This window comes from Chelonoidis abingdonii, chromosome 26 (genome assembly GCF_003597395.2).
Source record: "Chelonoidis abingdonii isolate Lonesome George chromosome 26, CheloAbing_2.0, whole genome shotgun sequence".
NCBI classification, from domain to species: Eukaryota; Metazoa; Chordata; order Testudines; family Testudinidae; genus Chelonoidis; species Chelonoidis abingdonii.
Window position 1 is genome coordinate 11,062,018 of NC_133794.1, and position 25,346 is coordinate 11,087,363.

Here is a 25,346-nt window from a genome sequence, read left to right on the forward strand (position 1 = left end):
GCCCACCCGGAGAGTCAGCCCTCACCCCTCCAGAGCTTCTTCCCCATGCCAGGACCCTGACCACCCTGTGCCCGCAGCCTGCCTGCCCCCTTCCCACCCTGTGCCCACCCAGTGCCAGCCCCCTGCCCATCCTGTGCCTGCCCCGTTCTCTGACCCCCTCAGCCTCTCTCCCGCAGAGTCCTACTCCGTGGCAGGCAGTGATGGCAGCATCTCAGCCTCAGTGGCCTCTATCCAGCCCCAGCCCTCGTCCGGCTCCGCGCCCAGCTCGCCCGGCTCCCGGCGCTCCGTCAGCACCCTCAAGAAGTGGCTGACCACACCGGTGCGCAAGCTGAGCACCGGCAGCCTGGCCAAGGGCGAGCGGAAGCCGGAGGGTCGGCCTCGGCGCGGGGGCGAGGGCAGGCGGCACGGCCGGCAGGAGGAGAGGAAAAGCATCGACCTGGGGCTGCTGGGCAAGGCTGACGAACCCCTCGCTGCCCTCCAGGAGCCCAAGGGCACGGTGAGAGCGCTGGGGGCGGGGATGGGCACTGCCATAGGGGGCTGGGTCCCATGAAGCCAGGCACTGCCATGGGGGGGCTGGTTTCCCAGGGGCTGGGCACTGCCTTGGGGGGCCAGGCACTGCCATGGCAGGGCTGGGTCCCATGAGGCCAGGCACTGCCATGGGGGCTGGTTTCCCAGGGGCCGGGCACTGCCATGGGAGGCTGGATTTCCTGAGGTCAGGCACTGCCATGGGGGCTGGGTTCCCGGGGGCCGGGCACTGCCATGCGGGGCTGGGTTCCCAGGGGCTGGCCAGTGTCATACGGGGGCTGGTTTCCCAGGGGTCTGGGCACTGTCATGGGGGGCTGGGTTCCGGGGGGCCGGGCACTGCCATGGGGGGCTGGGCATTGCTATGGGGGGTTGGGCACTGCCATGGGGGTGCTCTGGGTTAGCAGTTCCAGGGTGGCACAGAGAGCTGATGATGTGTCAGGACACAACCAGCGCCCGCAATCTGCCCCCTGCTTGGGGCCACCACCGCCCCCCTGTCCTAGCAGGGCCTTGGGGCTCCGGCTGGGAAAACAGTCTCATGAATTCAGTTTCCCCTGGAAAACGGGGATCCGCCATGGGGGGCACCTGACCCCCTGAGGGAGAGTTAGGGCTGCGGGGGTTGGAGATCAGGGGCAGGGGGTGTAGCCCCCCCATCCTGCTCCAGGGCACACTGAACCTCTGGCGCCCCGCCCCCGGCACAGTGGCAGTCCTAGTCCCCATCTGACACCGCCCCCCCGTGTGTTGCAGGAATCGGGCCCCTCGGGGGGCGAGCGGCTGCCAGGCCTGGCTCTGCTGTGCAGCTTGCTGGAGGGGGGCGCCGCAGAGGCAAACACACAGGTGAGGAGGGAGCATTGGGGGTGGGGGCTGGCACCACAGGAGATCCCCCACTTTTCCCCGGCCCAGGTCATCCTCACTGCTCCCGGCACCTCCCACCCCAGGGCAGGTCGCTCTGCACTGCAGCGGGCACCCTGAGAGCCTCCTGCCCACGCCAAGGGTCAACAGTGATGCCGGAGGGGCTGGGGGACGAGCAGGAGCAGTGGTGCCACCCCAGAGGTGGGCACACCTGGCCCCTTAGGGTGTCCCTTGCAGAGCCCCCCCCACCCCCTCCCCGTCCCACGCACATGGTCTCCATTAGCCTGGAGCAGGTGCCAAGACCACGGGTGGGTGCCAGGCTGTGGGGGCTTGTTCCTGCTTCTCTGCAGGGGGTGGGCTGAGTCACACGAAGGGAGGGGTCCCCTTCACCCAGCAGGGGCCGGTCCCCCCCCACCTATGGAGCTGTGGGGCAGGGGTGGCACCGCAGGCAGCCCCCACAGGGGGGCCAGGCTGTCCCGTCCCAGCTCTGGAACCGCTGTCAGTGGCTTCCGAGGCTCTGCCCAGGGACCATGTTGCTAACCCCCCCCCCCCCGCCTCCCCAGATCCTGCCCCACTGGTACCAAGGGTGGCTGGGAGTTGGGACATAGAGAAGCAGCCCCTGGGCCAGCCCCTGGGGGGTTTGCTGTGAGGATTGACTCCGGTGGGGGATCCTTGGGAGATTTGACTCCCAGGAGTCCCGGTCCCTGGGGTGTTTAACCCTCGCAGGGCCTGATCCTGTCCAGGGTGCTGCTGGGCTGGCTGGGACCCGGCAGGACTTCCCCATTACTGCACACACTGGAGGGACCCGCCCCAGCTAGCAGGGTCTGCCTGGGCCTGGGGGGCAGGAACTGGGGCTCTGGGATGCTCCTGGGGGCGCGATGCCTGACACCCCCCCCTAATGACTGTGCCCCAGCCCCCAAGCTATGGGGTCTTGGTTCCCAGGGCATCCCATGCAGGAAACTATGGAAACTGCATCTCTGGCCATTTGGGTTCCCTGAGATCCCAACCCACATCTCCAGAAAGCAGAGGAGTCCCCTCGGCAATACCCCGGGGCACACCCAGATGCCCCCTGCACACCTAGACACACCCTGTGCACACGCAGACATGCCCCCCCCACTTCGTACACATGCAGACACACCCCATGCACGCCCTGTGCACATGCAGACACGCCCCCCCACTCCGTGCACATGCAGACACACCCCATGCACTCCCTGTGCACACGCAGACGTGCCCCCTCCTCTCCGTGCACATGCAGACACACCCCATGCACGCCCTGTGCACACGCAGACATGCCCCATGCACACTGTGCACACCCAGACACGCCGCATGCACACCCAGACACACCGCATGCACACCCAGACATGCCCCATTCACATGCAGAGACGCCCCAGGCAGACCCCTTTGCACACACAGAGAAGCCTATGCATGCACAGAGAGGCCCCCCCCACGCCATTGCACACACAGATGTGCCCCCACGTGCACACAGGTGCTTCAAGCAGACACACTCCTGTGCACACGCATTCACATGGGAGGTGCCTCCCGCCCCGTCCTGGCTCTCGGGGGAAGTGACTGGGGGGCTCAGCAACTGCAGTGCTGGGGGCAGGTGGTCGGAGTTTTCCGTGTCTCACCGAGGGCCCCTTCCAGAGCCAGCGCCAACTCGTCTGTTGAGGGGGGAGCTCTGCCCTGACACATGTACCTGAGGTGCCGGGCCCCTGCCCCTGCTCCCCACAGGCCCCTGCACCCTCCTACCTGGCAGGGTCTCCCAGGGCTCTTTGCCCAGCAGCCTCGAGGCCCATTGCCAATGCCCGGGTGGGAGTGGGCAGAGCTGCTCTGTGCCCCCTAACTTTGTCTCCCCTCCCCCTGGCAGGGCCCCAGCCCCCTTCATATCTCCAGTGACCCTCAAGGCCTGGCCCCCCCTGAAGAGCTCCCCGGGCTACCCCCAGAAGAGATAACGAGTGAGGAGGAGAGAAAGAGTGCCTTAGAAAAGAGTATGTAAGTGGAGCCGCTGCGCCCGTGGGACAGGGCTGAGGGTGCCAGGGGTCGGGGATGGGAGTTCCTGGCGGGAGGTGCCAGGGGGTAGGGACAGAATTCCTGGGTAGGGGGTGCCAGCAGGCAGGTGCAGGGCACTGGGTGCCAGGGGCAGGACTGGGGCGCTTGGAACAGAGGCTGCGTCCCCAGCACTGCAGGGGTTTGATAGGGACGGGTCCTGGGGTTGGGGGCGACCTTGACCCTAGGTCCCTCCCCGGCATCACTCTGGGCTTGAGGTGGGAGGGGCCGAGGCATCTCCCCAAGGGCAGCCGAGGGCGGGAGGGGGAGGATGGATGCGGGGGGGGTCTCACAAGGGGCCACGGTCCCTCCCCGCTTTCAGACTTAGCTGTTCCCTCCCGTGGGCAGGTTCGTCCTCACGGAGCTCGTGGAGACAGAGAAGATGTACGTGGAGGACCTGGGCCAGATAGTGGAGGTGTGAACCCCCCCCAGAGCCCCCTTCCCTGGACAGCCCCCTGCTCCCCAGGCTCCCCTCCCCAGACAGACACCAGCCCTAGGGACCCCGTCCCTGAGCAGCCCCCCACAGCAAGCAGCAGGCCCGGTCCTAGAGCCTCCCCAGGTAACCTCCCCAGCCTAGCGCCTCCCCCTAGACCCCTCCCTCAGCCCCAGAGCTCTGCCCCTCCCTGGGGTGAGCAGATACTTCTCCCTTGGCCCAGCACCTCCCATCAGGAGCCCTGCCCCCCACACTGGGAGCCCCGCTCCCCCTGCCCCCATCTGGGCAGCAGCAGAGCCCCACCCCCACCCCGTGTGCCCCCCGGTGCCAGCTCCCTGCTAACCCGCCCCTCCTGTTCCCAGGGCTACATGGCGACTATGCGTGCCCGAGGCGTGCCCGAGGACATGGAGGGCAAGGACAAGATCATCTTCGGGAACATCCACCAGATCTACGACTGGCACAAGGAGTGAGTCAGGGGATGGGACCCCCCCAACCCCTCCCCCTACGTGGGTCCCAGGGACCCCCCAGCGCTTTGTTCCAGGGGCTGGATCTCCCTGTGCTGCCAGGGCCAGGTCCGCTGCCTCTCCCCACCCACGTATAGGCTGGGGGGGCACACAGATATACCCCTAAGAGATCTCTACAGTGACCCCCCTCTTCTGCTCGCTGCAGGGGGGATGCCCGGACTCTGGCAGGATCAGGGAGACGTCTGCAGGTGCCAGGCGAGTCCCCTGCTTCCAGCCATCTGGTGCCCTCCTCTGGCCTCTCCCAGACATGGTCCCTTGTGGTGCCCGTGCAAGGCCGCGTGCTCAGCCCCTGGCACACCCGGCTGCCTGAGGGGCTGCGGTGGGGGTGGAGGGTCAGTGGGGGTCTGCCCCATGGTTCTCAGCCCTCTCTGCCCCCCCCCTTATGTTACTTTTATCTGGTAAAGAGCTGGAGAAATGGTCTGCACACACCGGACTGCTGGCGCAGCTCTTTTATAAAGGCACCGTCGAGTCCAGGCGTCACCGAGAGTTGCCCTGCACTGCCATGCACTCAGCCCAGCTATAGCATACCCGGACTTCTCGATCCCGAGGCCCGCCATTCCACCCAGCGCCTGCTCATCAACCTGCCCTGGCACTACCTGCCCCCAGGCCCCACTCTCAAGCCTACCGCCTTGCACAGCCTCCGCCCCCCAGCACTGCCCCTCCCCAGGACCCTACCCCAGGACACATCCCACCCATTTTAGATAGCCAGCCCTAAGCCTCGCATCAGCCATCATCGGGCACTGCCAGCCCCCCGTTCACCACGCGCCTCACCATACGCCTCGGACCCTGCCCCCACACCTCCATCAACCACCTCCCAGCCTCGCAATCACACGCCTAACCTGCAATCCTGGCATACTGCCTCGGCCGCCAAGGCCCCCCCCCACTTCCTGCTCCACATCGTGAGGGTCCCGCACCATGGGGCTGGCTGCCACCTCGCCTGTGGGCACATAATTGCCGGGCCTACCGGCTCCGCTGGGGGCTACCGCAGGGCCCGGCTGGCATCAGCCACCCCCCTGCGGGGACAGATGTGGGAGCATGTTCCAGCGTGATATAGCATGTGTTCGCATGGACTGGCACGTGCTGGGGGGTGTGCGCATGTGTGGGGCATGTTGTGGCATGCATTGGCATGTGCTGGCATGTGCCTGGGACTCTTGTCACCTGCCCCCCGTTCCCTTCCAGGAGCGCCGTTTGCACATGTATGTCGTTTACTGCCAGAACAAACCCAAATCGGAACACATTGTCTCTGAGTACATCGACTCCTATTTTGAGGTGAGGGGACCCCGGTTTCCCCTTCTGGCCCCTCTATGACCCCCCAACAGCTGGGACTCTGGTTACCCCCATTGGACCCCCTCACACTCTTCCTCCCCCTCTGCAACCTGCCCCATGCTCCCCCCTCACCCTGTGCAACCTGTCCCATCCAACCCCCCGTTGCTCCTCCAGCAGTGAATCCCAGCTCACTCCATCCAACCCCCAACACTCTCCTGGCTAAACTGAATCCCCCCACACACACTTACTGCCCCAGCCAGAACCCCAGTTTCCCCCATCTGCCCCCCACCCTGCTGCCCCGGCTGGCCCCTCCCGACCCTCCTGGAGGTGGGCGGGACCAGGCCAGTGTGGGGCATGAGGGAGCTGATGTGCTGCCTCTGTTTCCCCAGGAGCTGAAGCAGGAGCTGGGCCACAGGCTGCAGCTCAATGACCTGCTGATCAAGCCGGTGCAGAGGATCATGAAATACCAGCTGCTGCTCAAGGTGAGAAAGGTCTGCCAGGGCCAGACACGCTCCGCCCCAGAGCCAGCCACCCATGTCGGGCTGCCAAGGGTGGGGACGCTCCATCCCCGAGCCAGCTGCTCACACCTGCTGCCCAGGGCTGGGGACACTCCGCCCCAGAGCCTGCCCCACATCTCTCCGATGCTCCTCAACCCCAACTCACAGCCCCCTGCCAGCCCCCGCCCCCACCGCTAGCCCTGGGTTCTCCAGAGTGTAAACACCTGCTCTGGATTCTGCTGAAGGCTTGGTATGAAAAGCAGCGAACCCAGCATCTTGCGGTCCCGGCCCTGTGAGCCAAGTGGAACAGAGTGGCTCTGAATCAGGCTCCCAGCCCTGGCATCCTGCCCTGGCACACTGCCAAGGGGCACGAGCCATCTGCTTAGGGGTTAATTGGGGCCATGCCAGCCCCTTGGGAGGGGTCGGGGCTCCCTCTGTCCCATCCCTCGGTCCCTTTTCTCTTGTGTCCCAGGATTTCCTGAAGTACTACAGCAAGGCCGGGATGGACACGGAGCAGCTGGAGGTAGGGACAGTGAGAGCTGGGAGCGGCATGGGGGAGCGCCTGGCCCATGAGCCTCTGCCCAGGGCAAGGCCCCACTGGGCAGTGGGCAGCATTTACGTGGGCACCGGAGGGGGCAAGGGGTAGTGTCTCTCTGGGGACCGGAGGGGGCACGGCGCAGCGTCTCCGTGGGGACCAGAGAGGGCATGGAGCAGCATCTCCATCGGGACTGGAGGGGGCATGGGGCAGCGTCTCCGTAGGGACTGGAGGGGGCACGGGGCAGCAGGGGGACCGGAGGGGGCAGTGTCTCCGTGGGGACCAGAGGGGGCACAGGGCATCTCTGTGGGGACCAGAGCGGGGTATGGGGCAGCGTCTCCATGGGAACCGGAGTGTGTGTTTGCCAGGGGCGTTCATCCTGGGGTTTGTTCAGTTCCCATTGAGAAAATGAAAGCAACTGGGTCATTACATGGGCAGTGTGTGTGGGGGGGGGGGTACCCAAGGCTGGGGATAATCCATCCAACTCTGCCAGTGCCCCTCACTCCCGACTTGCAGCCCCAAGTATCTGCAGCTCCTGCCACCCAGGGCGCGCCAGGCCCTGGGCCTCTCCCCGGCTCTCATCCCCCCCTTGCCTCGCAGAAAGCCGTGGAGGTGATGTGCTTCGTGCCCAAGCGCTGCAATGACATGATGAACGTGGGGAGGCTGCAAGGATTTGAGGTAGGAGTTGGGGGTGGTCTCTCCTCTGAGCTATGGGCATTGGGATCCCTTGTGGGGGGGCTTCAATCAATCATCTCCCCCCCCCATGCGTAGGCCCTGTGCTGGGGCAGCCTTTGCTCCAGGGGGGTGGACGAGGTTCTGCTATCAGCCTGCTGTGCCCCCCCACAGGGGCACTCTACAACCCAGGGATGTGGGGGGGATTAAGGGGGTCTGTGCCCACTGGCGGGAGGTTGAGGGTTCCATGTCCCTGTGGGGCGTGTGTGTGGGGGTGTCCATGGCTCTTTGCCCATGTTCCAGGGTGCCGAGCTGCATTCTGCTCTTGCCTGTTTGCCGAGCGGCCACCGGGGGGGCACCGATTTCCCCCAAGGATTCCCTGGAGCTGGGATCCGAACCTGAGCACCCCAGTGGGTCCCGTGGGGCCGTGGCTGTTCCCTGATTGGCCAGATGGAGTGGGTGCTGATGGGGGGCTGGGGCATGGTCAGGTGGGGGTGCTGGCAGGATGGGTCAGGTGTTTGTGCGGTGCGGGGGGGGACAGGAAGTTGGGGGGCTGGGATAGGGGAGCTTTTGTCCCCCACGTGACCCCCCCGCCCCCTCCAGGGCAAGCTGACGGCGCAGGGGAAGCTGCTGCAGCAGGACACCTTCTGGGTGACGGAGCAGGACGGGGGGTTCCTGCCGCGCTGCAGGGAGCGACGCGTCTTCCTCTTCGAGCAGCTCGTCATCCTCAGCGAGCCCCTGGAGCGGCGCAAGGCCTTCGCCACGCCCGCCTACCTCTTCAAGAGCAGCATCAAGGTACCGCCGGGAGCCCTGCCCCGGCAGGCCCTCCCCCTCCAGCAGGCCACACCCACCCACGGAGCGGTGCCCCGGCAGGCCCCGCCCCCACCTCTAGCAGGCCACGCCCACCCATGGAGCCCTGCCCCCAGCAGCCTCCCACACTCCTCTACCAGGCTACACTCACCCATGGAGCCCCGTCCCCAGCATCCACCCCACTCCTCTAGCAGGTCACACCCACCCATGGAGCCCTGCCCTGGCAGGCCCCGCCCCCACCTCTAGCAGGCCACACCCACCCACGGAGCTCCACCCATTGCAGGCCCTGCCCATGGCAAGCCCCCCACCACACCTCTAGCAGGCCACACCCACCCACAGAGCCCCACCCCCAGCAGTCCCCACGCCCTTCTAGCAGGCCACACCCACCCACAGAGCTCTGCCCCTGACCGGCCCTGCCCCCACCCATGGAACCCCACTTCTGGCAAGCCATGGCCGCACCAGGGAGCCCTGCCTTTATCAGACCCTGCCCATGCCAGAAGCCCAGCTCCCACCAGGGAGCCCCGCCCCTAGCAGGCCTCACCCCATCCTAGCCTCAGGAAGCTCCTCCCACTCAGTCAAGTCCCGCCTCTCAGAGAAGCCTCCTACCCGCTTTGGTGAGACCCAAATGGTTGGAAGCTGGTGCCCAGCCCAGAGCTCAAGCCCTGGGGGCATTGTGTGGGGCAAGACCCACAACCTGCCCCCCCAACACACACACAGGAAAGGGGGCAAAATGGGGTTCATAGGCACCTTTCCCAGGGGCAGCTTCCAAAGGGAGCGGGAAGTGAGGGCCTGGGACCACATGTGCTGTGGCCCCTGCAGCCCCCCCGGCCGCCCTTGCACCCTCCCTGCCCTGTGACCCTCGCCTGGGGGTCGCTCCCCACCCCTGCACCCTCCCTGCCCTGTGACCCACGCCTGGGGGTCGCTCCCCACCCTGTGACCCACGCCTGGGAGCCCCCCCTGCCCCTCTGCACCAGGGGGACTGGGACCAGAGCCAGGGTACCCTTGAGGGGAATTGGGCGCCCTCGGCTGTGCCTCAGCCTGCTCGCTCCAGTATAGGTCCCAGGCCCCTGAGGGGAGGGGGCAGCTGGTCGGGGGGGCTGGGCCGGCTCCCCGCTCAGGCCGGGCTCCCTGTGGCAGGTCAGCTGCCTGGGGCTGGAGGAGGACGTGGAGAACGATCCCTGCAAATTTGCCCTGACGTCGCGGGGCGCCGACCGCAGCAGCATCCGCTACGTGCTCCAGGCCGCGGCCCCGGAGATCGCCCGGGCCTGGGCGGCCGACATCAGCCACATCCTGGAGACCCAGCGTGACTTCCTCAATGGTAGGTGCCCCCCACTCCTCCACTGGGGGTTCCCAAGCTCCCCTCCTCCTGCCCTGGCCTGCCCTGGCCCCTCCCCTGCGCCAGGACTGCCCCGTCCACAGCTCCGCCCCCTGGGCTGCTCCGCCCACAGGCTGCCCCACCCACAGCCCCACCCCTGGGATGTCCCACTCACAGCTCCGCCCCCTGGGCTGCCCTAGCCCCCCTCAGACCTCCGGGTTGCCCTATCCCCCTCCCCCTGGGTTGCACTGTCCCCCCTCCCTCTTTATCTCCCCTACCTAGAGCCCGGGAGAAGAGGGGAGCTGTTCCCCAGGCATGTGCAGCCCGTGTGCTGTGTGAGTGCGAGTGTGGCTCTGCAGCATGTGACACGCGTGTGGCCCCCGTGTGTCACGTGATGCCCTGTGTGGTTCCCCCCCCCCCCCCAGCGCTGCAGTCGCCCATCGAGTACCAGCGGCGGGAGAGCAAGTCTCACAGCCTGGGCTGGGGGGGGGCCCTGCGGGCATCGCCACCCATCGGCCCCATGCGGCCCCACTCCTCCGCCTCCATGGACAGGAACACGGGGCCTGGCCTCCGGGCCTACAACTCCTCCCTGCCCTCCATCTACCTGCCCAGCAGCCACCCGCGCCCAGAGCACCCGCCGCCCACTGAGGTACTGGGGTGACTGGTGTGTGGGGGGCAGGGACTGGGGGGCCAGCTGAGGTCGGGGGCAGGGGGCAGGGACTGAGGTCGGGCTGTGGGGGGCCCAGCTGGGGTAAGGGATTGGGGGCAGGGACTGAGGTCGGGCTGTGGGGGGCCCAGCTGGGGTAAGGGATTGGGGGCAGGGACTGAGGTCGGGATGTGGGGGGCCCAGCTGGGGTAAGGGATTGGGGGCAGGGACTGAGGTCGGGGTGTGGGGGGCCCAGCTGGGGTAAGGGATTGGGGGCAGGGACTGAGGTCGGGGTGTGGGGGGCCCAGCTGGGGTAAGGGATTGGGGGCAGGGACTGAGGTCGGGCTGTGGGGGGCCCAGCTGGGGTAAGGGATTGGGGGCAGGGACTGAGGTCGGGGTCTGGGCAGCCCAGCTGAGGTAGGGGGCAGGGGGCAGGGACAGAGGTCGGGGTGTGAGTGACAGTAGGTGAATAGGCAGGGCAGAGATCTGCAGAGCAGGACAAATGGTTCTTTGTGGCAGGGACTGAGGTCGGGGTCTGGGGGGCCCAGCTGGGGTAAGGGATGGGGGGCAGGGACTGAGGTCGGGGTCTGGAGGGCCCAGCCTTGGGGAATTCCCTTCACTGAGCCAGGACTCCTGGGTCCACTTCTCATGCTTCCCTTGCAGCCTGCCCACAACCAGAGCTTCCCCATGCCCAGGACGGCCTCCCCGGCCCACGTCTGCCTCAACTTCCCTGGGGGCCCCCAGCCAGGCGAGTCCCCCCCTGGGGTGAGTGATGGGAACAGCTCAATAAGGGCCACACGGCTTCCTGGGCTGGAGCTGGGGGGTGGGGAGCAGGTGGTGAGGGGGATGGGGCAATGGGGGCTCACATCCTGCTTTGCAATAGCGTCCCCCTGGGCCCTGCCGGTGCCCCCCAATCCCAACCTGCAGCCCCCCCGAGCCCCATACCTGCAATGGTTCCCATCCACTAGGGGTTTGTGGTCAGCTCCTGTGAGTTCAGGGCTGAGGCCTGGTGGTGCTGGAGGGACTGCGGGTTCTGGGGAGCAGGGGCCAGCGCTCGGGCAGGCAGAGGAGTGCTGGGGCTGGGGCTGGGGGGCAGGCTGACTCTGGCTGTGTTTATCCCTGGCAGGCCCTGAGGGGGGCAGGCTGCCCGCTCCCTGAGCCAGGCTCCGACACCCCCGGGGCCCGGCTTGCCAAACTCAACGAAGACGAGCTGTGACCCACGGAGGATGCTGCTGCCCCCTCCCAGCCCAGCGAGTGACGCGTGAGGAAAGGCTGGGCCCCCCCCTCAGAGACTGGAGTGAAGCTGGGGAGACCTGGGGCCCCGCACCCCACGCTGCCCCCCCTGGGAGGAGGGGCAGCCAGGCAGGGACCATGGACATGACCTTGAGCATCTTCCTTTGGGCCAAGGCGCCTCATGCTGAGGGGGGTATGGGGGTCTGCCCCTCCCCGACCCAGGACCCTTCGGTGCATGGAGCTGCCATGGGGCTGGGCAGTGGGGTGCTGGGGAGGGAGGAAGTGGGGCTCTGGACAAATGGGAAGGGTGCTCTGCCCCCACCTGGGAGCTGGGTTGGACCCAGCCGGACCCTGACCCCGTCACCCTGACCCCCAGTTGTGGCTCCCACTTTGTGGGGTGGGGGTGTTCCCAGACGTCCCCACCTTGCTCCCTGGGGTTGTTTAGCAGCCCCAGGTTGTCAGGCCCTTCCCTTCCCACCTCTCGTCTCTGGCCCCAGAGATTGCAACATGCCCCCCTGCCCCCAACGCTCTAGCCTGGCCCAGCTGTCCAGCCCAAAGGTGGCTTCTCTCCCAGGCTTCACCTCTCCTCATGGGAATCAGGCCCCGTTTCTGGACCAGGGAATGCAATGCAGGGCCCCCCTGGGCCTGCCCCCCAGGGACCTCGCCCCCCTGGGCCTGCAGGCCCCTGTATATGCATGCTGCCGGGCCCGGGTGGGGGAATTATTTTGTTTAATAAAGTTTTTGGTTTATCAAATGGGGAAAAACTGGCTGAGCTTGGAGCCCCCACCCCACCTCCTAGGGGGTGACAGCACCTCCTGTGCTCCTGGGGCGCAGCCCCCAGCCTCCCCCCCCCCCACCTGTAGGAGCCCGGTCCCGTGCAGGGCTCATGCCTGTGTGGGGCAGGCCCATTTCTGGAGGATGGGCTCTGCCGCCAGGGGCAGCACCATGCGCCACGGCCCCCCCTGGGGCTCAGGGCATGGGGGCAGCACCCCCTTACGCTGCTGACAGCCCTGGCAGGGTCAGGCTTGGCTTCAGGGGTGGGGGGGGCAGCAGGGTGCCCCAGGCAAGGCCGTGAGGTGAGGCCCCGGTTTTGCCTGAGAGCAGCAGCAGCAGGAGGAGCCCCCGAAGCCCCAGGGACTGTGGCTACAGCCCCGTCCTGCACTCACAGCCGCTATCTTGACTAGTGTGGGGTGCAGGTTGGGGGGACGGGGTAGTGGTAGAGCTGGGGTGGGGACTGCGGGTCAGGAGCTAGAGGGGGGCCCGTGCGGTGAGAGGGAGGTGGGGGCATGGGTGTGGGTTGAGTGAGGGACACGGGGGAGGGGGCTTTCCTTTCCTGTTTATGGCCATGAGGCGGAGGGGGGCTTTAAGACAGAGCAGATCTCAGGGCAGCTCCCCTCCTGCAGAGGATGGGGGAGTGTTTGTGTACCCACCTGCTGGCTCTGCCCCCCGCCAACTCCACAGCCCCTGCGGGAATGAATGCCCTCGAGGGATTCCTGAATTCCCCCCCCCAAAATTTGCTCCCTAAACAGCCCTCCCCACTGTGGGCCTAAAGTGGGAGGATCTGCTCTGACATTCCGCCCCAGTACCCCATGTGGGCTCAGCACCCTCCATTCCCCCAAGGGTGCAGGTGGGGTGGGAGCGGGGAGATCATGTGGGCTCAGCCCCTCGCCCATGCAGCCTCCCCCACTCCCCAGAGGTGGCCGTATTCTGGTGGTGCCTCACAGCACCCCAGGGTTTTCCCCATTCTCTGGGCGGTGACCCCCATCTCAGCCGGGTCAGGGTCCCACCCCACTGGGGCCCTAGAGACTGGACCAACCACAGTGGCTGGGTGGTGTCAGGCATTTAATGAGTGTCAAGCGCTGTACATGGGGCAGGGGGTGCAGCCTGGCCCCCCAGAGCCAGCCCCCTCCATGGTGATGTCAGAAGTCTGTGTGACCTCGCTTGCTGTGATGTCACAGTGACTGCGCGGGCCCCAGCGGGGGAAGGGGTATATGCCAGCTGCCCCCATGTTCACTGTGGGGTCCAGGTGTCAGCCCCCCGCCTCCCCCCAGGACAAGGGGGTCTCAGTGCCGTGTGTTTAGTTCTAGCCCCCTCCAAACCCCACCCTGACCCCCCATGCAGATGCTAACCCGGCTGGTGGTCCCAGGACTGGCCGCTCCATCATTCCTGCTGAAGATCCATGAGGGAGGAGGCCAAGGGTGGGGGTGGGGGCTCCCCCCACCCCCCCAGGTCACAAGGACTGGCTTTTCCAGGGGGAGCACACTGTGCAACTTTGAGAGACTCCTGGGGGGCATCTCTGCAGGTGTGTCCGGGCCCTCGGGGCGGGGCATCTCCACAGGTGTGTCAGGGCACTCGGGGGCGGGGGGCATCTCTGCAGGTGTCCGGGGTGCTCTGAGGGGGGCATCTCCATGGGAGTGCAGGGTGCTCTGGGGGATGTGTCTCCATGGGTGGCTGGAGGTGCTCTGGAGGGGGCCATCTCCATATGTGGCTGGGGTGTTCCAGGGGAGCATCTCTGTGGGTGTCCAGGGTGCTCGGGGGGGGCCGCTCTGCAGATGTCTGGGGTGCTTGGGGCGGGGGTGTCTCTTCGACCCAAAGTTTTCCCGAGGTGGGGTTTTCTGTCAGGAAATGGCAAACTCCAAACGTCTCTCGGCTTCTGTCTCAAAGTTTCCTGTGGAGAGGGGTTACCCTGGCTGCGCCGCGGGCTGCCTGGGGAAAACCTGCCTGGCACTGGGCGGATGCTAGGGTCCACCCTGGAGGAACCAAGCGCTTTGGGCCAAATGATCAGGGCCACCTGGGGTATTTTGGAACAGTCCCTGTTGGCCTGAGTGGCTGGATTTGGGACCTTTCTTGCAGATCCCAGCCTGGACCTTCTCTGTCTCGTGCCTCTGCCATGTGTCTCCAGGTGTGTGTGCACAACGTGGAGTGTTTGTGTGTGTGGCCAGGAGTGTGTGCCTCAGTTTCCCTCCCCCTGCAGGTCTGTCCCCAATAGCAGCTGCGCCATTCCTCCCCATGCCCCCCAAACCCCCACCCCCACCCCCACCGTCTGCAGCCCCCTCACTCCTGCTTGATGGTTCCCAGCTGGGCCCCACTTCCCTTGGGCCGCTTCCCCTGATGGGTCTTGATGTGCTTGGCCAGGTGGTCGCTGCGCATGAAGCGCTTCCCGCAGCCCTGGCACCCGAAGCGCTTCTCGCCCGTGTGAGTCCGCAGGTGGCGCTGCAGCTCGTCCGAGCGGGTGAAGCTCTTCCCGCAGTACAGCCAGGTGCAGACGAAGGGGCGCTCGCCCGCGTGCCAGCGCAGGTGGGCCTTCAGGTGGGACGTCTTGCCATAGACCTTCCCGCAGCCTGGCAGGTGGCACACGTGCTGCTTCTTCTTGCCTGGCTCCTCGGCGCCTGCCTGGCAGTTGGGGCACTTGCAGCGCCGGCACCGGCGGGCCGGGCCCAGCAGCCCCTTGGGGGAGCCGTGTAGCAGGGCTGGAAGCCGGGGCTGTGGCCCCAGCATCAGCGGCTGGCTCAGGTGGAAGGCAGGCAGGTTGCCCGGGGTGGGTTGCTGCAGGCTCCACCAGCGGGCATCTTCCGCGTGGCCCCCTGGGACAGCTGGGGCACTCGGGGGGCCAGGGCCCAGGGGCTGGGGGGCCATGCCGCCAGAGCTCTGCGAGAAGCTGGGGAAGTCCTGAGCCTCGAGGAAGTGGTAGGAGGAGCCGGGCAGTCCCTGGGGACCCAGGACCTTGACCGGGGACAGCTCGAAGGAGTAGGTGTGCTCGGCCGGTGGGGTCAGGGGCAGCTCGTGGGCGCCCGGGGCTATGTGCCCGGGGTACTGTGCCTTAGGCAGCCCGAAGGCCATGGCGTGGGCACTCAGGCCGGAGCCGGCCGGCACCTCGTTGCTCCAGAGTTGAAACATCCCGGCGGGGCCACCCTCAGCCTCATAGGCGGCCAGGGCAAAGTCCGCAGAGGAGGGTCCCGCAGCTGCTGCCAGGAACGCTGAGGGGTGCTGGGAAGCAGCTCGCTCAGGGGAGGAGACGGGGGTCCTCTCCTGGGGCAGAGAGAGCTGGAGTCAGGCAGGGCCAGGCCTAGCAGTGAGAACAACGCCCCTCCCAGTACCACTCCCTGCAGCGTGCCCCCAACCCCTGCATCACTTGCCCCCCTGAGCATCTTCACCCCCCCAGCCAGTGCATCACCTTCCCCGCCAGCCTGAGCATCTTCCCACTCCCTACACCAGAGCGTCACCCCCCAGTACCACTCCCTGCAGCTTGTCCCCAGCCCCTTCATCACCTGCCCTCCGAGCATCTTCTCACCCCCAGCCAGTGCATCACCTGCCTCCCCAGCCCGAGCATCTTTCCACCCCTGCACCAGGCCATCGCCCCCCAGCTCCTGCATCACCTGCCCCCCGAGCATCTTCTCCCCACCAGCAAGTGCATAACCTGCCCCCCCGCCTGAGCATCTTCCTACTCCCTGCACCAGAGCATCACCCCCCAGTACCACTCCCTGCAGCATGTCCCCAGCCAGTGCATCACCTGCCCCCGGAGCATCTTCACCCCCTGCCAGTGCATTCTCTGACCCCCAGCCTGAGCATCATCCCCAGCCCCTGCATCACCTGCCCCCCAGCTCCTGCATCACCTGCCCCCTCCAGCCTGAGCATCTTCCCACCCCCTGCACCAGAGTGTCACCTCCCAGTACCACTCTCTGCAGCTTGCCCCCACCCCCTACATCACTTGCCCCCTGAGCATCTTCACCCCCCAGCCCCTGCATCCCCTGCCGCCCCAGCCTGAGCATCATCCCCAGCCCCTGCATCACCTGGCCCCCAGCCTGAGCATCTTCTCGCTCCTGCACCAGAGATCACCCCCAGCCCCTAAATCACCTGCCTTCCCGCCACAGCAACCCTCTCCTCTGCCAGAGCATCACCCACTTGACTTCCCATCATAGCACCACCCCCGCCAGCCACTGTGCCTCCAGCCCCCCAAGTTGCAGCACCCCTCCAGCTCCACAAGTCCTGCCTCTAGGGGGTGTCCAGGCCCCACAGAACAGAACTCCGCCCCCACCTCCAGGTGCTCATTAGCCTCTGATGAGAACGGCCCCTATTTGTGCCTGGGCACCAGCTCCCCCAGCAGGACTGACCCCCCCCCTCAAGCCCCAGCTGGTTCCTGCCCTCCCCACCTTCCTGTCTGGAGAGGCAGTGGGCAAAGGAGAGAGCCAGAGTTGGGGCGGGAGCCTGGATGCGGTTCCCAGTGCACCCCCCCCTCCCCCCCGGGAACAGGGCACAGCTCAGACTTGGGAGTCCCACAGACTTGCCTGAGTGGAGCCAAGCACAGTTCTGGGTTGGCAGCTGGGGGTGTGGAGCTGCAAACTCCTCTTCCTGCCCTGGCAGCTGTGGGTGTGCCCTGCCCAGGATGGGTCAGGCCTCTGGGGGGGCTCCCCCTCCCGTCTGATCAGCCTCAGGGTGGGAATACCCTCCCGGTGCCCAGCGTCCAGGCTCACAGCTTGGCGCAGAGCACAGGGCTCAGCCCCCAACTCCTGCACCCTAAGACTAGAAAGCTGAGGCATTTGCAAAGCTGGGTTATTAACCCAAGCCAGGATGCACGACTGCCCGGGAGTGGGTGTTACACTGAGCTTGGCACGGGCAGCAGGGATACCCAGCAGGGTCCATTCTCGTCAGCCTCCAGGGCTCCATCCAAAGGGCGTGGTTTGACCTTGGAGAGCCTGGAGTATTTCTCTCTAGGATCTGAGAACTTTGCTTTGTCGTGGTCCCGTGCCATAGGAGGGCTCGTCTGGCAGTTGCCAGCCCGTTCCCATGTGTGCTGAACTCACTCCAGATTTCACCCATGTATCTGGGAGTAGAGTCCAGCCCAAAGGTTGGGGGATCTTCACTAGGGGGCCCCAGCAAGGGAGACGCAGAGACTCCCCCGTGCATCCCGTATCACCAGTGGTTTGGCCATGGGCACCGCTCCGGTACTCACCCTGATGCAGGCAGTGTCCTGTGCCCAAGAGCATGCAGATGCATGTGAGGGGTGAGCCAGCCTACTCGGTTATAAATGGGACAAGGGGGCTCTGCTGAGGTTTCAGGGGAACCTGGGCCCTGGGGAGAGGCGGCTGGCAGGGGCTGCAGAGGAAAGGCTCTCGCAGGGGCGGAGGGGAGGGGAGCAGCTTCAGATGGCAGAGCCTGCAGAGTGACTCATGCCCTGTGACTGAGGAGAGGGGTGAGTCTGAAAATATGATCCCCTCCCGCTCCCAACCCTAGCAGGACCCAGCGCTCAGCTCCCTCTGACTTGTCACGGGCTAGAGGGTCGTGGGTGCTTGACCTGGGACTCGCAGCCTGGGGAGCAGGGGGCACGGTGCATTCCGTGACAGCAGGTGACCAGTCTGCCTGTCCCAGTGTGCAGCCGGAGTCCCAGCCCTGAGCCCGGGTCCCAGCTTGGTAACAGCAGCCGCTGGCGGGTTCTGGTCCCTTGGGCTCCGGAGGGGGTGGGCGGGTCTTTCCACTAGCGCCTCTGGAAGAATAAACTTCTCTAGGCGGGCAGCTCTCCTATGACTGGGCAGCCCAGCCACGGCCCAGGACCTGGCGGTGGTGGCAGCAGCTTGTCCCCGGCCGGAACCCCCGGCAGAGCAAAGCGGTGCGCGGCTGGCCGGCTCCAGGTGTCTCTCCGTCGGCGCGTGTGAGGGACCCGCTAGGCCCCAGGGGCCCCGGGGAAGACGCCCAAGGGGCGTGGGGCTAACACCGAGACAATGCCCGAGGCTTAACTGCCCTCCGCTGGGCTCAGCTCTGAGGGGGAGGGATTCAGAGGGCGGGCCGGGGACGAGGAGACGGTCCCTGTCCCGTACCAGGCAAAGCGCAAGGAGAGGATCTTCCATGGGACTCCCCTCTCTTTACTCCCCCGCCCCCCGAAAAAACCCCACCCCCTATCGGCTCCGGGCAGCGACCTGCCTCCCAGCGAGGCGTGCTCAGGCTCGGGGAGCTCGGAGAGCTGTTACATTCCCCCCTCCCAGCACAGGGTTCGCCTCCCTGCATCGCAGGGCGCACGACTTGGGCACGGAGGGCGCAGCTCTCCGGGGCGCACGCAGCGTTCCAGCTGGGAAGGGTCGGGGGGTCCCTCGGCCCATCCCCACCCTGCTGGGGCGGGGAGCCGGCAGCTCGCCTGAGTTCCCGGCCGGAAAGGAAGCCCCTTACCTGCAGCGGGGCTGGGGGCCGGGAGCAGGGCTCAGGGCTGCTCCATGGAGCGCTGCGCGCCGCGGCTCGCAGGCGTCATTCTCCGTCTCCGGCCGCCGCTTCTCCCCCGGCCGCATCTTTTCGCTTTTCCCCCTGCGCGCAAACTTTTTTTTTTTGGGCTGCCCCCTCAGCCAATCAGGAGTGCGGAGGGGAGGCAGCCTTTGAAGTCGGGGAGCGAACCAATCATTAAACTAGACGGAAGGATTTCAAAGGGGTCTGGCGGGGTCTCCTTTAAGCGCCGGGCTCCCCTGCTGGGCCGCTCGTTATGGATGCAAAGGGGCCGACTGGGCTCGTGTGAAGAGCCCCGGCTGCTCGTTTTATCTCTTGAAAGGTACAGCGCGAGGTGGGGTTTTTAGGGAGTCGGGGGGAGGGGAAGGAGCTCGTGGGATGCAGCAAATGGTACGTGACATGCCAGCCCAGCAGCAGAGCCTGGCCCCGGGACTCACCCCAGAGCTGGCTGCATCCAGGACAGGGGAGGGCGTTTGTGGGTTCAGGATGCCCCCTACCTTCTGCCCAGCGCCCTCTGCCCAGTTCAAGGGCCCAGGACGCCCCCCTGGCTCTAACCACTCCACCTCAACTGGCGCCTTCCTGCTTTGTGGACATACAGAGGCAGGGAGGGGCCCACAGGAATCCCCTCAGCCTGGCACCCCAGGATCAGGTGGCAGGCCCACCGGTGCTTGGCTCACTTCGTATCCAGCACCTTGGGACGCTCCTGGGAACAGCCGGGTGTTTCGGGCACACTGGAGACAGAGGTGGCTCTAGACATTTCGCCACCCCAAGCACGGCAGCATGCCACCTGCGGGAGGTCCACGGGACCAGCGGACCCCCCTGCAGGCAAGCCACCCTCCTGGCGCCCGGCAGAGTGCCCCCCGCGGCATGCCGCCCCAAGCATGCGCTTGGCGTGCTGGGGCCTGGAGCCGCCCCTGACTGGAGATTCCCCCAGTGGCTCTGCAGTCGGGGGCAGGGAAGGGCGCCCAGAGATCCCCCTGTGCCCGTCCTTCTCCGCTGCTTGGCAGGGGCCTGGCCTGGCTGCTGGACCCAGACAGGGGCTGGCATCCGCCCGCGCTGCCCAGGTGGTGAGATATGGTGAGAGAGCAGCTAGCACAGCAAGTGCCCCGCAGGCAGGAGCTGGCAGGAGGCACTTGGGCCCCAGTCTGGCAGGGGGGGTTAGGGGGGTACGTGTGCCAGCCAGGCTCTGAATCCTCCCCACTCCATCCTAGTCACCCGCAGGTTTGCCCCTCCCTCAGCTCTCCTCCCCTCCCCCACTCCCAAGGCTTTGGGAAGACGTGGGCCCAGGCCTGGGTGTGGGGGCATTGTATGCAAATAGCCCATTGTGCTGCCTTATCTCCTGGCTCTGGGCTACCCCCCCCATCAGAGGGCCCAGCCCCCCTCCATTTGCATTTTCCATCCCTAGGGTGGGTTTCAGTGAACGCCCTGGGAGGGGTTGTTTCTGTCTCCCCTTCCCCCTCAGCCCTCAGGTATGGCCCAGGACCTCAGCCCATCCCCCTCAGCCCAAGGAGCTGGTATCCCGCCCCCGCCATGTCTACAGGACAGCTGTCACTCAAACTTGTTCACACAATGCTAGTGTGGATGGCAGCGGGTGTGGCAGCGCCAGGGCCAGGGGCACCATCTGCTGGGAACCATCTATCACCTGGAGATGGGAACTGGGATTGGTGTGGGGCATGGTCCCCGTGCCATGGGGAGGGGTGCGGTGGGGGGCTGCTGGCAGCGGGTTATTCTCTCCCCCAGGAGGGCCATGCCAGGCAGCCCTACGCTGGGTGTTGTATCAAGAGGCAGAAGTGGGTGGGTGTGGTAGTGACAGTGTGTGTGTAGCAATGGGAGTTGTGTGTGTCAGTGTTGTATGAGTGTGGCAGCAGCACACGTGCGGTGCAGGAATGCATGTGTGTGTGTGTGCATACAGTGGGTGTGTATGTGCATGCAATGCACGTGTTTGTGCATTGTGTTCGTAGTGCATGTGTGCATGCAGTGTGTTTGTGCAGTGCGTGTGTGTGTGCAGTGTGTGCATGCAGTGTTTGTGCAGTATGTGTGGGTGCAGTTTGTGCAGTGCATATGTGCACAGTATGTATGTGTAAATGTGCGTGTGCAGTGTATGTGTGTGCATGCAGTGTGGTTTTGCATTGATTGTTTCTGCAGTGTGTGTACATGCAGTGTATTTGTGAAGTGTGTGTGCATGCAGTGTGTTTGTGCATCAGTGTGCATGTGCAGTGTGCATGGGTGTGCGCACCCCGTGTTTGTGCAGTGTGTTTGCAGTGTGCTTGTACAATGCATGTTTTTGTACAGTGTGTGCACATGCAGTGTGTTTGTGCAGTGTGTGTGCAGTGTATGTGTGTTTGTTCACTGCACATGTGGCAGCAGCTGGGGTGTTCGTGTGTGTATCAGTGATGGCAGGTGTGTGAGTGTAGCAATGGTAGACGCGTGCGAGTTGTCTGCATGTGTGTGTGTGAATGTGGCACTGCCGCAGCATGTGTGTGCATGCAGAGAATGTCTGGCAGCAGCTGGGGTGTGTGTGTCACCGGCAGGTGTTTGTGGGTAGGTTGTGTGGACCAACAGTGGCAGGTGTGACTGTGTGTGTGTGTGTGTGTGTGGAGGGTCCAATGCAGTCAGGGAAGAGGCATTGTTTCCAAGACGTCTCACACAACCCTGCGTGTGTGTGATGGTGGTGGGTGTTTATGTTTGTGTGTGAGTAATGGCAAGGGTGTGTGTGTGTGAGTGTGCATAGTGACAACTCTGGGTGCGCAAATATGCATGATGGCAGGGGTGTGTGTGTAGTCACAGCAGGGTGTCTGTGTGTGGAGTTGCAGCAGTGGGTGTATGGGTGTGTGTGTGTGTGGAGTCGCAGCACAGGGTATGTGTGTTCGTGCTTGTGTGTGTGAGCGCGCACGTGCAGTGGCAGCAGGGGCGCGGCGGGGCGGGGGGGCTCTTTCAGGGTCCCTTGTTAACCCAGCTGTTAATTACTCCGCGCGGGCCCAGCTGCGCCCTTTGAAGTGCAAACAACCGGTGCATCGCTTTGAACTGCTAAAACAAAGCTCCAGCCTGCACTGCCCCCACCCCGGCTCTGGGCCCTGGCCCCCCATCTCCCGCCAGCCGGGATTTTCCCTGGCTCCCCCCGCCCTGCACCCTGAGCAGAGCTGGGGGGCTGGGGAAGGACAGCTGATGTTGGCTGGGTGGGTATTGGCGGGCGTGCCCCTGTGCCACAGTGTTATCCCATGGGAAGAACTGGAGATAGAACCCAGGAGTCCTGGCTCCAAGCCCCCCCCAACTTCCCCCAGCTCTAACCACTAGACCCCACTCCCCTCCCAGAGCTGGAGATAGAACCTGGGAGTCCTGGCTCCCAGCTCCCCACTCTAATCCTTAGACCCCCCCCAAACCCCTTAACCCCAGAGCTGGGGATAGGACCTGACTTGGCCCCTGGGTTCTAGCTCTAGGGGACTGGCACAGGGGTAAAGGTCCCAGCAGCCAGGGGACCATGCCCTGGCCCATGTGCTCCCAGCAGAAGGTGCCATGGAGCTGGTCTGCGCAGCTGCCAAACCCCAGCGGATTCTGGTCTCTGCTCCAGCCCTGGGGGGAAGCTGCCAGACTCCACCCCCCAAGCCCCTGCTCCGGTCCCAGGTAATAGCGAGTGTCCCTTGCTCGGGGTCTTGGAGTGTTTCACTGACACCCCTGAAATCAGCCCCTCCCCAGCCCCCAGCACGTAACTTATGGGAGATTGGGGGAAACTGAGGCCCGGAGCATGGTGGTGACCGACCCAGAGGCAGCGCTGGGGGATGGAACCCAGGAGTTCTGACTCCCTGGACTCCCCTGCTCTGACCACTTGGCTGGGTCGGCTCCCTCCCCTCCCAGAGCTGAGAATGGATATTATTGAGGTGCCTGCATCCTAGGAGAAAACCCAGGAGTCTTGGTGCCTCCCCCACCCCCACACTTCAGCTCGCTCCCTGCATGGGAAGGAAGAGGTTCAGAATGGCACCCAGATGGTGGGTGACTCACGCAGCCTGCAGGGGGTTGCCCATCACTCACTGGGCTGGAGATGGTCCCATTGGGCACCTGGGGGCGGGGGTAGGGATGCCCGCTGCTCTCCCCTATGGGCTCTGGGTGTCCAGCTGCTGCCCCAACAGCAGCTGGGACCCTGCCCCTCTGCCCAGCCCCATGGATCCAGCACCCTAGGGGCTGCTGCTGCCTGCCAAGTGGCTGGTGGTTGCAGCTCCCAGCCTGGAATGGGCAGACACTGGGACTGCTCTGAGGGCAGGTTTGCAGGCCACTGGGAAAGGAGCCGGAGATGGGGGAGGTGTCTCTGTTCAATCCTTGGGGGACACAACTGCAAATCCACCTCCCCCAGCTATGCCCCCCCATTGCCAGCCATCCCAGGGGCAAGGGAATCAGTCGCCCCTGGAAGTGGGGGGGTGTCTCTGCCCCTGCTCTGGGAGAGGAGAGAGAGAGAGCAGCTCCCTCCTGCTTACCCCCCACACCCCTTAAAATTAATCCCCCCGGCTGGTACCATCTGCCCTCAGCCTCCTGCTCCCCATCTCCAGGCCTCCCCTGCTCGTCCTGCTGCTGCCTCCTCCGGGCAGGCCTGAGCCTGGCAGAGACACACGGTGCCCAGCTGCGGGGACTCGGGGTCCTCACTGTGGGTGCAGCAGCAGGCTGGCTGGAGCTTGGGCTCTGGGCTGGGGCGAGGGGGCTGGGAGTGCAGCCTCCTTTTGTGGTGCATGGATGTGCCAGGGGCTTGCACTCGCCTCGAGGGCTTTTGGAGAGAGGCTGCCCAGGCCTGTCAGGCGAATGGGAGCCGGCGGTGCCAGAACTCAGTGCACCCGAAAAACAGAGACATTACTGGGCTCGGTGGGGCTGGGGGTGTGGCCTGACCACTCCCCGCATGCGGCCAGGACAACCAAATCACCCCCAAAGCCCGCCCCGGGTGTCCCGCTGTGACGCTGTCCCTTGGTGCTCCCAGGTGTCCGGCTGTCCCTCGGAGCCCCCTGGGTGTCCGGCTGTCCCTTGGTGCTCCTGGATGTCCGGCCGTGATGCCGTCCCTTGGTGCTCCCAGGTGTCCGGCTGTCCCTTGGAGCTCCTGGGTGTCCGGCTGTCCCTTAGTGCTCCTGGGTGTCCGGCTGTCCCTCGGCTCTCCCTGGGTTTCCGGCTGTCCCTCGGAGCCTCCTGGATGTCCGGCTGTGACGCTGTCCCTTGGTGCTCCCAGGTGTCCGGCTGTCCCTTGGAGCTCCTGGGTGTCCGGCTGTCCCTTAGTGCCCCTCGGGTGTTGGGCTGTCTCTCAGCACTCCCCAGGTGTCCAGTCATGCTTTGGTGCTCCCTAGGTGTCCGTCTGACCTTCAGCAATCCTTGGGTGTCTGGCTGTCCCTGGGTGCTCCCCAGATGTCCGGCTGTCCCTTGGTGTTCCTGGGTGTCCGGCTGTCCCTTGGTGTCTCCTGAGCATTCATCTGTACATTGTTCTCTGTGAGGCCGGCTGTTGCTTGCGTGGTATCTCTGTCCATCTGTCTGTCTGTGCCGGTCTGCTTTGATTCCAGAACAGCCCTGCTCTGATCTTGGGGCATGGGGGGAGGGGTTGTTGGCTTGGCCCCTCCAGCCCAGATCCCCACAATATGGGGCTTCTTAGCCAGGTTGGGTTGGAGTTTTCCACTGACCCCCTTGACTCTCCCTGCTTCATGTTGTAGCTTGGGTTCAGGGGACATCAGCAGAACTGAATGTGTGGGGAGCCCAGTGCTGGGCTAGCACGGGCTGTGGGTCAGGAGTGAGGGGCCCCGGCAGAGCTGGGGGTGGGGAGCCCAGGGCTCGGCTGGCAGGGGCTGCAGGTTGGGACTGAGGGGCACTGGCAGGGCTGGGCTAGGCTAGGCTAGCCAGGGCTGGGCTAGCAGGAGTATGTTGGGAGTGAGGGGCACCAGCAGAGCTGTGGGGGAAGCCCAGGGCTGGGCTGGCAGGGGGCTGTGGGTCGGGAGTGAGGGGCACCGGAAGGGCTGTGGGGAGCCCAAGGCTGGGCTGGCAGGGGCTGTAGGTGGGGATGGAAGGGCATTGGCACAGTTGCATGTGAGCAGCTGACCTGGCAGGATTGGGGGACTCAGGCAGGACGTAGGGGCGCTCAGCTTGCAATGTCCGCTCTGTACCCCAGTCCCAGCACCATCCTGGGCTCCCAGCCCCTCACGCTGCCAGGCCGGGAGCCCCCTCCCCCAGCAGTAGCCCCTTCCCCAGCTCCCTGGCACCAAAAGTTTCTTGGCAAAGTGAATCTTCGCCAAGTCCCACCCCAGCTGCCTGGGAAATCCAGGGATCGGCTGCAGCAGAGAACAACAAGTAGCAGCAGCTCGGGGGGACCCCGGGGACGGGCCGTGCCCCCCCCAGCCTGTGTTTCATCTCATCTCCTGCCACCCGGCTGACGGATATCAGAGGAAGCAGCCGAGTGGTTCTGATTCGAGGGTACAAAGGCCTGGGGGGCCCCGCGCAAAGCCGGGACGACGGGTCCAATTTGCTCACGCCGTGTAGGCCCGGCTTTGAAGCGCCTGTTTAGCATCCCATGGCACCTGCCAGCTGAGGAGCAGCTGCTGCCAGTCCCCCGCCATGCAATTAGGGGGAAAACAAGGCAGCGGGGTGGGCGCCCCCCTCTCCTTGCATTAGGCTGATGTGGGGGGCAAGGGGGGCACCATGTGTTCCTCTGCGGCCCCTCCTCCGAGCTCCAGTCTCGAGAACTTAACTTGGGCCGGGGCCAGGAGCCACAGGTGCTTGGCTCTCCCCAGGGCACACTGGGGGCTCAGATTCCCCCCATGGGCTTCCCCTTGGAGT

The 25,346-nt window shown here is 65.3% G+C and overlaps 3 protein-coding genes across 4 annotated transcripts in view; 1 reads left to right on the forward strand and 2 right to left on the reverse strand.

Annotated features, from left to right (window-relative positions):
• Positions 1-11,334, forward strand: part of ARHGEF25 (Rho guanine nucleotide exchange factor 25) — a 49,114-nt gene extending 37,780 nt beyond the window's left edge. Inside the window, exons 4-18 of the mRNA XM_075061250.1 lie at positions 177-496; positions 1,270-1,359; positions 3,242-3,366; positions 3,769-3,835; positions 4,216-4,319; positions 4,523-4,572; positions 5,366-5,646; positions 6,033-6,125; positions 6,613-6,663; positions 7,276-7,353; positions 7,951-8,142; positions 9,295-9,475; positions 9,898-10,121; positions 10,782-10,883; positions 11,245-11,334. Of these exons, the coding sequence (XP_074917351.1) occupies positions 177-496; positions 1,270-1,359; positions 3,242-3,366; positions 3,769-3,835; positions 4,216-4,319; positions 4,523-4,572; positions 5,366-5,646; positions 6,033-6,125; positions 6,613-6,663; positions 7,276-7,353; positions 7,951-8,142; positions 9,295-9,475; positions 9,898-10,121; positions 10,782-10,883; positions 11,245-11,334 (2,048 nt within the window). The remainder of the gene's footprint in view (positions 1-176; positions 497-1,269; positions 1,360-3,241; positions 3,367-3,768; positions 3,836-4,215; positions 4,320-4,522; positions 4,573-5,365; positions 5,647-6,032; positions 6,126-6,612; positions 6,664-7,275; positions 7,354-7,950; positions 8,143-9,294; positions 9,476-9,897; positions 10,122-10,781; positions 10,884-11,244) is intronic.
• DCTN2 (dynactin subunit 2) overlaps positions 1-25,346 on the reverse strand; it is a 350,710-nt gene that overhangs the window by 138,906 nt on the left and 186,458 nt on the right. The window lies entirely within an intron of this gene.
• Positions 14,406-18,625, reverse strand: LOC116818861 (transcription factor Sp5-like). Its single transcript, XM_032770111.2, has 2 exons — positions 18,510-18,625; positions 14,406-15,375 (listed from the first exon to the last, which is right to left on the reverse strand). Exons 1-2 carry the CDS (start codon positions 18,623-18,625, stop codon positions 14,406-14,408), a joined length of 1,086 nt encoding a protein of 361 aa, XP_032626002.2.

Coding starts and splice junctions, on each gene's coding strand:
- LOC116818861 (XM_032770111.2), bottom strand. CDS start 18,625: ATGCGGCCGGGGGAGAAGCGGCGGCCGGAGACGGAGAATGACGCCTGC. Junction 15,376..18,509: donor GGCCCCCAGCCCCGCTGCAG/GTAAGGGGCTTC, acceptor GCCCCAGGAGAG/GACCCCCGTCTCCTCCCCTG.